We start from the raw sequence: 10,549 nt of genomic DNA on the forward strand, positions 1-10,549 counted from the left end.
CAATTAGAACCCTTTAAAAGTAACGGTGAAAAGTATTGAGGCATGATTCAAAGTATAAATTAGCTTGGAGTATCGGGGGAAATAATCGAAGCAAAAATGCGACTCTGTGGTCGTTAACCAAGTAAATGGCGTCTTTGAGTTAAAGATGAACGAATGCAAAGATCTGGAGAAAATCAGAGTGATACTACCGGTTTAAAAGAATGGACCATCTGTTGAGGAGCGAGTAGATAATGACGGCATTGGCCAATTTAGAACTGCCTTATTTGAAGAGATACTACGCTAAAAATATGAACACTTATCCTTGTGTTTATTTTTCGTTAATCTTTCTTTTTTGCGAAGTAGAGTATCGGATGAAGATTTAGGTCTTACGTACGAAAACACGTATTTACAAACACTTTCCTTAGTATGGTTTTGTTCCAAATGGGTTTTCTGACAAGGTTTTTAATGAGGCAACAAGTACAACGTGTTACTTGATAAAAATGAGGATAAGTGTCCGGAAAATCGGAGCTTACCCGATCATGCAGCTCGGATAAACACTAGGGGACTACTATACTCACATCGAGGCTTACCAGGTTATTAAAAACGAAGCGACTCGACAAAGCAAATGAGCAGTAGGCGCTACCCGGAGGAGTCCTTGAAATTTTGTATTTCTCGTAACCGTCTAAATTAGACCTTGTATTAGGTTTCGATGCAAGGACCAAACGATCGGAACGAATCGTGTCCAGCAGTAGTTGCTTTACGACAAAAACGAAGGAAACGGGCCAGAAATCTTCAGTATCGTATACATCTGAATACTTGTAATATAAGATTATTGAAAATTCGGACTATCGCGATTTCGGATATGTCTTCTTGTTAAACACCTACCCGGAAGTGGTTACCACTGAAATTCGGCGTCATTTTATCTAAATACCATCTCACGGGGACTATAGCCGAAATTGACAAAAGCAACAAGGTCGCATTGAACCAAGCCAAAATCTTTTAACACCCTCGAATGAGGCCCCCTTTCTATATAAGAATTGATAAAGCGGGGATTCGAATGTCCGAACCTAATCTATGATAAGTAGTCGAAAAACATCATTACTAAAAATGCCTAACGTGATTCGGAGACGTTTGAATTCACAGAGCATAAATAAGTCCCACAGGCAAACCACTCGATCAAATCCCCGGAAAAAATGTACCGGACGAAGAGAAAAGCCAATATTTAGTCCCACGGGATTGACGATTAGGGTAAAAGTCATAACAAGCATTCAGATAAAAGAATAAAGAGAATCGGAAAAAAAAATGCACATTCCATATATGAAGGTTTTTTACATCCGAAATTTCTACAAAGATAAAAAAACAAAAACAAGCCAAAAAGGCAAAAGCAAAATAAAGGCTAATATAGGCCCTGGTCTACCCGGTGCGATTGGAGCCGAAGTGCTCGAATACCGTTCTCTCGGAATCCTCAGAATCGGTATCGAGGGCTCTCTTGGCTTCCACCTCGATCATTCTGGCTTCGAGTATCAGGGCCGGGAGGGTCCCCCCGAATCCTTGTTGGGTTTGCTCGGGGTGGCCTCGGGACTTCACCGTTCGTACTCGGCCTCGTCGTGGTATGAGCCTCGGCGGCCTGCGTTCTTAAGAGAGACTCGGCTAAGTCGGCGACGACCTTTGCGTCGAGGATTCTTTGAATTTGAGTAGCCGACTCAAGCTCGGCCTTCACAATATCATTGACCTCGGCTGTCTCCTCGAATTTGGTTTTGAGCTCGTCGTGTATTCGCCCACATCCTCGGCTTTACGGTTGAATACCCTCGGTTTCTCCTTACTACTCGGCATTCTTAGATTCGAACATCCCATGCCCTCTACCAAGCCTTCACGGCATCGACCTTGATCGAGTCCGGCCCTCGCTCCACGGTTGAAAGATAGTGGCCTCGAGTTCACAGGAGCCTCGAAAAGCGGGCATTGTTTTTGGCTAAGGCCTTGTCCGGCTTCGGAGACGATTATTTTCGACCATTCCGACGACTCGGCCTTGATCGAAGATTTTAGGCCTTCGCGCTTTAAGCTCGGGTTGAAGGTTGGAAAGGGCGGTTGCCGGTTCGATTGATCCTCAGCTTTACTTGTAAAGGTCTTTGGAACTTCTCCGTTTCTCGACCTTGGGCATCCGAGTGTGCAAGGTCGTGACCTCTTCTTTGAGCACGGATGAAGGCCTCGTTGACAAGCACCATGCTACTGGTAAGGAAACGAAAAGTTAAACTTGGATAAAATCGGAGCTAAAGTTCACGTTGAATTATGGAAGGATTGGGTGATAAGCTTACCCGGTTGCTGCGTGCATACCCTCGTTAAGACTCTGCCGGGGGACTCGGCCGTGCTTACCTTGTCAGGAGTCGAGATGAGGGCCTCGAATAGCTTGCAATTCCTACGAGGACGGGACAAGAAAGCGCAATCCTTGGGAACAATAACCACGGCCGATCTCGTCCTCGGTTTCACGCTCGGAGTCGGGAAGACACGTACTAGGCTTTCCGGAACGATTTCGATTAGGACCGACTAGGCTGCCTCGTGACCGTGGGATAGGGAGATGTCAGAAACGGCTGCTTCCCAGTTGCGAGTGGTGTGTCAGAGAACATGTCATCGGGTTATCTAACCTCGGTGCGGAAGAAGTCGGAAACGACCCCGGCGGTCTCGGTAGAGCGGGTGCCTCGGATGTTGTAGGCGGGTCCACCCGTCCAGGGAGTGGGTCGATATCCGTTGGAGCCTCGGTGTCGGGGGGCCGGCTCGGCACTTTGTTCGGCCTCAGCGGTCGAAGCGAGCCGGATCTCCTAGTCGGCTTTGCGGGGGAGTCTCGTCGGATGAAGCGTCGCACTGAAATATCAACATATTCGATTGACCTTAGCGGAGTCAGAGAAAGAACTTCTTCCCCGCTTTGTGTGCAAAGCGAGACTAAAGGTCCTTCCCCGGCCCGAAGGAAATGGCGGAATGGTGGCTTCCTCTTCGGAATAGAGGCGATGGAGGGGCCGCACAGACCACTTTGAATAAGGAAATCGGGCTCGGCTTCGTCCCAGGAGTCGAGCACGACGCTCGCTTGCCTTTTCTTCGATTTTTGCCCTTTGTCAGGAGCTTTAACCGCGTTTTATTGGCGGCGGCAATAAGATGAGATGTCCCTTCGAATCAAATTCGGGTACCGACACGACGGAGTTGAGTGCCCCGGCTCCCGATCTTGGCTCCGCCGGCGCTTTGGGTAAACACGAATGTCTAGAAGAGGTTATAAAAAGGAAAGGAAAAAGCGAGAAGATACAATATATTCCAACTCAAGCGGAGTATTCTTGATTTTAGGCAACCCATCGGCCACGCGACGGGTTTCCCGTGTCGGTTCTTCGTAGGTGTGTTGGCCAGAGAAGTGCTCAGACCCCGTTCGTTCATGTTCCGGACGAGGGAGGTATCCGTACCACGGGCGATATAAATAGAGAAGGGGAGAAATAGTGTGAATACAAGTGTTTGACAAAGCATTCAAGATTAATTATTGAAGGGAAGAGCCCGAGAAACTTACGATTTTCGTTCCGCAACCCCCCTCGGGAAGGGCATATAATCGAGCGGAATAATGTACGTAGTCCTACTTGGACGTAGCGCTCTAACCAACCTCGGTCTCTTGTCTTTATCCATCTTCGAAAAGATCGGGTTCGAAGCCCCGCTTGGCGAGCTTTATCACGCCCCCTCGGAATAGCCTCGGGGAATATAAACGGATGAAATGTGTCATCGTAAATTCCCTTTTATATTGATGGCCAACAGCCGGAGGCAGGCCACGGTCCTCTAGATTATCGGACCAATTTGGGCCAAGGTCACGTTGTATGTCCGACACATATCCAAAATAATCGGGTCAATTGGGGGGTTGAGCTTGAGTGTGAAGGGATAAGTGTACACGTACAAGAAGCCTTCCCTATGATCGGTGATAGATTCATCGGGCCAGGGGAAAATACTTGCACCGTACGGTTATCCCATTCGCAATCAGCCCGAACCTGATCAAGTTTATCCTCGGTAATAGACGAAGGGTATCGCCTTACATCGAACCTGTCATGACCGAGAGAGAGAAGGCTTTTCGACGAATTCTTTGTTATAGTTGGGTTTGGACGGTACTATGTCGGCGGTAGGTTCGATAGCGGTTTTCCCTTGGGTTGTGAGGTTGGATCGGCTCTTTGAGAATAAATAGAGGGAACATTCTGGGAGGTAGTTTCGGTGTTGGCAGACATTTAGAAGATATGGGAAAGGAGATTGATGAATTCGAAGTAGGACACGAAACAAATTGAAAGTGTAAGAAGGATTGAAGAGGCAGTTGGAAAAAATTCAAAGTGACGAGATAAGAGAAGAAACACAACAGCACTCTCGATCAAAGAACAACAATGGAGAAGTTGGCAAAGTTGGTCTATTTTTATGATCAAAACAAGTGAGAAAAGGAGATGATCACAATTGAAACAAGTAAGAAAATGGGAGAGGAAAACGATTAGAAGTGGAGAAGTAAGAAGGTGAAGTGAAAGTGGTAAAATGAGAGGGTTAAAAGCCTTATATAGGCATGGAGGACTGAAACGGTTACAGAGGCCAGCCAACCGGGGGTGCCACGTGTCCCACAATTAATGAGACATAATTTGAAGAGACGTACATTACGGCGGTTACCAAAGTCGGCCATTCGGGATGAGACACGTGGCTGATGGCAGAGGGACGTGACACAACTGTTCCTGCCAAAATTTAAAGATAAGAGCGAGCTTGTGAAACCACCGATTTTGTGACTTATCCACTTCCGTTACTCACATAAAACTACGATCGGAAAGTGTGGGGACTATCTGTATACGGTAAAAACCGGATATGCGCAAGGCCAGCGTGACACCGGGCATGGGTAAGATCAAATGAGCACGAGTATGATCGATCTTTCTTCGGACCGGGGATTGCACCGAGATGTGGTGATGAAGAAAAGAGAAATATATCGGTAGTCGGTGTCTCGGGACCAAACTACGCATTAGTTAGCCGGTTTTGCCAAGTCGGGTTCTCGTGACCGATTAGCCCCGGTTCTCATGTCGGATTGAACGTGGCGGGTGCTTGGTTTTTCAGTGCCGAACGACCACGCGTCAGAACGTTTTTGCCATTTTGTCTTGACAACCGCCGGGTGTCAGACCGTACGGTCTTATCTTATCCTTTTAGGGTTTCTTTATTCCAAAAAAGACTTTGTATAGTATGAAAGGCCCATGAGGCAAAGCTATAAATAGAGGACATTTCCTTACTTTTAGGGGTTGGCTTTGGGAGATCTAGAACATTGTAATAGCAAATATATATTAAAGCATTATATCTCTCTTTCTCTTTAGTCCGAATCAGTGAATTTTTGTGGTTTTTGCTTATTCTTCTAACACCATTAGCTTAATCATCTATAGCAATATATTCATTCAAAGGCATTGATATATATTCATATATACATATTATAGCACGCAAATCAATAAATATTTCTCATAAACCTAAGATATATAAAAGTTATCCACATATCTTATACCTCACTTATAAATTCAATTTTCACCTAAATTCGGAGTAAACAAGGATAGTGAAGTCAGCAGAGTTATGAAGAAAATCAAGAACTGGATTAACTTTTTCCAAGTGGGAACTAAAGTCAAGTATGTCGACGACAACCTTTTTTTAATTCTTGGTTCATTATGTAACAAATTCCATATATCTGGAAATGAAAATGTGCCACTTGCCATGTACATTAGATAGAGTCTGTTTGAATCGAATGTAGTCAGAGTCTTATGCCAATGTCAACTTTTTTTTCTATTAAACTATAAATCAAGTTTCTAAGGTAGTTTCCTTAATAAACATTAATATTAATCTGATAAAATGATTACTAACCTTCTATGAAAGATTAGCAACTAGTTGAAGTCTTGGCTAATCAAATTTGACTATTTATTTTAAGAATTGGATTCAAGATTTGAAGTTTAGTAATTCGTACAACAACCTCAAGTTAATATACTATAATAATAATTAAGTTCACAAATAACAATCAAATATCTCAGTGAATTTCTTAATATAAAAAGTTGAGCAAAAACTATTGAGATTACGTAAACCCACGTTTTATATAGTAGATCCACGCCCGTCTATTTCAATCATATGTTCTTAATTGTCAATGGTCAATAAAAGGGGGCTGAGGAGCCCAAGTTTTTATACTTTTTACACCTCATTAATCATTGATTCACTCTTTTTTATGCTAAACATTTACTGACTACGGATACCAAACCCAACTCGTATAATCTGCCAAAATCTTGTTTTAGAACTTTGTAATTTAAAAATTCAATTTGCAGATGATTTCTCTTAATAATACACATAAAAACAAAAAGGGCACATGTAATATAGATAATAAACAAGTCTCCTTATCAATATTAAAGAAACATCCACCTTCCTCCAATGATCCATTTTCTAAGTTAAAAGAGAGAAAACATCAGAGTTTTGAAGCATCAGGTTCTAAAAATGGAACAAAAGACCTTAGAATTAGAGAGACAAGAGAGTGATGGTGGCCTTCAGGAAAATAAAAAGATAGGCAATAAATGGGGTGTTGAAGCAAAAAAGGTGTGGCATATAGCAGGACCAGCTATTTTAAATGCAGTATCATTGTTTTCTCTTGAATTTGTCACAGCTGCCTTTGCTGGAAGACTGGGAGATTTAGAGCTTGCTGCTGTCTCAGAAGTTCATAATGTTATAGCTGGCTTTGTCTATGGAGTCATGGTATGCTAATATTATCTGCTTTTATTGCTTTTGGACCCTTTGAAATCTGCTCAAATGAAAACTTTTAACTGGTTAATAACATAGCCAACTATAGGATCTAGAGTAAGTAGATTAAGAACGAATATACCTTTTTGGGCCACCCTAAAGAATAATAGCAGACAAATGTATATGCGTTGTATATTAAGTATAAATATACATATTATATTCATAATCAGCGTATATGTTTTGTATATTTTTGTCTAGCGCCCATAGTAAATTTCTGACAACAGGCCAAAAATGAAAAAATTCCATGATTATACGTATACATTTTCAATGTTCTTTTTGCTTATGATAAATATAGTTGGAGCTGATAACAGTAGGTTCACTTGAACCTGCCTGCCTCTGGTTCAAAAGTATCTAAGTGTAACATGATTTGAATCTTTTCGTTAAGGATGTCGTTAATTCTTGCGTATTTAGCTAGGGATGGCAAGTGCTCTGGCAACACTTTGTGGTCAAGCAGTGGGAGCTGGACAGTTCAACATGCTTGGAGTTTACTTGCAGAGATCATGGCTCATTACTGGATTTACATCTTTGTTGCTCACCCCAGTTTTCGTCTTCACCTCACCGATACTAAAGCTCCTACGTCAAGATAAAGACATTTCAAATCTTGCAGGAAAATACGCGATTTGGATAATTCCTCAAATGTTTGCATATGCACTCAACTTTCCTATGCAAAAGTTTCTTCAATCTCAGAGTAAAGTTTGGTTCATGGCCATTATTTCCATGGGAGGATTGGCAATTCATGTATTGCTAAATTGGATTCTTGTTTTAAAGGCGGGACATGGGCTTTTCGGTGCGGCAATTGCTGGAAATATCTCTTGGTGGCTTTTGAACATTGCTCAGTTTGTTTACATAATTTCGGGCTATTTCCCAGAGGCGTGGACTGGTTTTTCATGTCTGGCTTTCAAGTCATTGACTAATTTCGTGAAGCTATCACTTGCCTCTGCAATAATGGTGTGGTAAGTTTTGAATGGAAGTTTGGTAATTAGTACTTACTAGACTTAGAAATGTTTAAACTAGTAGTACCATTTTTTATGATGAAACTTATAATTGGATGGTGGCAGCTTAGAGCTTTGGTACTTCACAGCAGTGATTCTAATGGTAGGAGGCTTGAAAAATGCTACAGTTTCTGTTGACGCCATATCGATCTGGTTAGTATCGTGTTACTCCATAGCAGCTAAATTCTTGAGATAGTTCACTTTTGCATGATAATTATACATACTGATAGTTTGATGAATTTTTGAGATAACCAGTCTTTTCTTGTCTCACAAATTTGATTCTTGATTTTCTCTTTCTTTTTGAGTTCTTTCATTACAAAGGCTTACATGTTAACCAATTTGTTTGGATATGACAGTCTTGGCTTGCAACTGTGGACACTGACGGTTGCCTTTGGTTTCACTTCATCAACCAGGTTAGTTGTTTCACCTTAACCGTGCAAAACAACAACTAATGAAAACTAGGAGTTATAGTTTTCAAGCATGTACCATTTATGTGATTTTGGTTAGTAAAGCTAAGTAGCTAACTAAGATAATACTCCCTCCGTCCCAAAAAGATTATCCTCTTTTTATTAAGTAAAGTTTAAGAAATAAAGGAAGACTTTTAAAATGTGTGGTCCAAAACAAGCCTTAGATATTTATGTGGTTGTAAATCATCTCATAAAGTTAAATTGTTTCTAAATATAGAAAGGGACAACCTTTTTGGGACAAACTAAAAAGGAAAGGAGGACAATCTTTTTGGGACAGGGGGAGTAACATTTTCTGCTTCTGATCAATTATATTTCCGCTATTTGGTTGGGAATCTGCTCTGACATTATTGTGGCATTGCAGTGTGAGAGTTTCAAATGAATTAGGAGCTGGAAATCCAAAAGCAGCAAAATTCTCCGTTTCGGTAAATGTTTTGACTTCAGCAGTGATTGGCCTTGTGTTCTCAGCAACAATATTAGCTACCAGAAAAGAGTTTCCAAGACTATTCACAAATGAGCAGCATGTCATAAAGGAGACATCAAAGCTGGGATATATTCTTGCAGCTATTATCTTCCTCAATGGCATCCAACCTGTTCTACTTGGTATTTCTCTCTAAATTCTACTGATTCGACTTCAAGGTATATGAATACAGAAATTTCCTCACAAATCCAGGTCGAACATAGCCCCAATTCAGAAATAAAAGGAAAATTCAGGAAAATGTATACGCGAAAATTCACTCGAACAAGTTTAAAAAATGTTTCTTGTTTCCAGATATCCTAACATTTGATTAGTATGTAAAACCTATAGATACAACTTATTGAAACATATCATGAACCTTTGATCAAATGAGTTCTTGCTAGTTTGCAAAAGCTTATGATTAGCTTCATCCTTTTTGTCCTAGCATATATATGCTTGTCATTAGCTTATTTAAGCCATAAGTTAAAAGCTATAGCTAATTTTCCCATCTCAGATTTTCAAAAGTGACCATGATAAGTTCAAGATAAGCATTCCAATTGCAGCTATGTTGGCTAACTAGTTAAAATAACAACTAGTACTATAGATGTATATTTTAAAACTGATGCCTCCAATTAGAGGAGAGGGGGGGGGGGGGGTGGAACGTATGAACATGTATATTTATCATGTCTCATGAGTCATAATTTTAACTTCAAGGGAGGGGTGGTTACAAATCCTTGCAGCTTAAAGCATCATCTTAAGCAAAAGGAAAAGAAAGGAAGGAAAAAGAACAGGGTTTTTTTTTTTCTTTTTCATTTTTGGCCCGTCGGCCAAAATTAATTACAGGCGCTAGCCGAAATACAAAACTTATACATTTACTGGATATCTTGTAAATTAGATAATCGAAAGGCATTGACTATAATTATCTCAAGAAAATATTGAACATTGAGAAGAGATGCAGAACATAAGTTTTAATACAATTTGCAAAGTGCAGGAGTGGCAGTTGGAGCAGGATGGCAACTTCAAGTGGCCTTAATTAGCATAGGATGTTATTATGGTTTTGGGCTACCACTGGCTGCATTGCTAGGTTACAAGTTCAAATTTGGAGTTGAAGGCATACTCTCAGCTATGCTTGCTGGCAGCTTACTTCAGACCCTCTTCCAGTTTCTTATCATCGCACGAACTAGTTGGCACAAACAGGTAATTCTCACTTTTTTTCACGTCAATTTATGTGTACCTCGACAATTCAAATTTATGTTACCTCGACAATTCAATTGTGTAACTCTGCGAACCAAGGATTAGACATATGGGCTAAATCACATAGTGTCAGCTATTACATTTCTCAAATGATAAGGCAAAAATAACAAATGTCAATAGGTTCAAGAATTAGCCATAAATTCAGTAGATATTGTTAGATTGAATCTCACTTCACTATACAGTAGGGATTATGACATTGGTGTATCACATTTTGGTAGACTAAACTAAGAAATGAAATTATTGCAGGCTCTTCAAGCAGAGGAGAGAGTGAGAACTTGGGGTGGTGAACCGGAGAATCAAACAACCTCCTAATATAGGCAAGTCCAATTCAATCAACCTCCTAATATAGGCAAGTCCAATTCAATCGATTCTTAATTCAATTCAACGAGGAAATCAAGCAAGCGAAAGTTGATCCTATTTTAAAGCAAGGGTCAGTGTACATTATTGAAGATGGCATCTCTGGGCAAGCTCACTCTAATCATTTGCTTTCTTGTTCTACTATTAAAAATTCTACACTTGTATATTCATAATTTCATATACTTATATTCATCAGTTTGTTTACAGTTTATAGATTTATGAAAGGTTAAGGCATGGATCAGCTAAGCTTGATACTA

At 40.7% G+C, this 10,549-nt stretch overlaps 1 protein-coding gene across 3 annotated transcripts; it reads left to right on the forward strand.

The window, feature by feature from the left end:
- Nucleotides 1-6,234: 6,234 nt before the first annotated feature.
- Nucleotides 6,235-10,549, forward strand: LOC132049974 (protein DETOXIFICATION 29-like). Of its 3 annotated transcripts, none has more exons than XM_059440968.1 (7): nt 6,237-6,723; nt 7,180-7,721; nt 7,827-7,913; nt 8,117-8,173; nt 8,589-8,827; nt 9,673-9,878; nt 10,182-10,549. In XM_059440968.1, the coding sequence occupies exons 1-7, from the start codon at nt 6,469-6,471 to the stop codon at nt 10,245-10,247; spliced, it is 1,452 nt and encodes a 483-aa protein (XP_059296951.1). In that variant the 5' UTR covers nt 6,237-6,468; the 3' UTR covers nt 10,248-10,549. The 3 variants fall into 3 exon arrangements, with proteins under 3 accessions (XP_059296952.1, XP_059296951.1, XP_059296953.1); XM_059440970.1 differs by having other exon boundaries at nt 6,581-6,723; nt 7,184-7,721; XM_059440969.1 differs by lacking the exon at nt 7,827-7,913 and having other exon boundaries at nt 6,235-6,723.

The sequence above is a fragment of the Lycium ferocissimum genome, chromosome 3 (genome assembly GCF_029784015.1).
Source record: "Lycium ferocissimum isolate CSIRO_LF1 chromosome 3, AGI_CSIRO_Lferr_CH_V1, whole genome shotgun sequence".
NCBI lineage: Eukaryota > Viridiplantae > Streptophyta > Magnoliopsida > Solanales > Solanaceae > Lycium > Lycium ferocissimum.

What these genes read in the sequence shown, in the direction of transcription:
- LOC132049974 (XM_059440968.1), top strand. Translation starts at nt 6,469, where the DNA reads ATGGAACAAAAGACCTTAGAATTAGAGAGACAAGAGAGTGATGGTGGC. An exon ending in GCTTTGTCTATGGAGTCATG is followed by an intron (nt 6,724 to 7,179) that starts GTATGCTAATAT and finishes TTGCGTATTTAG; the next exon opens with CTAGGGATGGCAAGTGCTCT. An exon ending in GGTTTCACTTCATCAACCAG is followed by an intron (nt 8,174 to 8,588) that starts GTTAGTTGTTTC and finishes GTGGCATTGCAG; the next exon opens with TGTGAGAGTTTCAAATGAAT.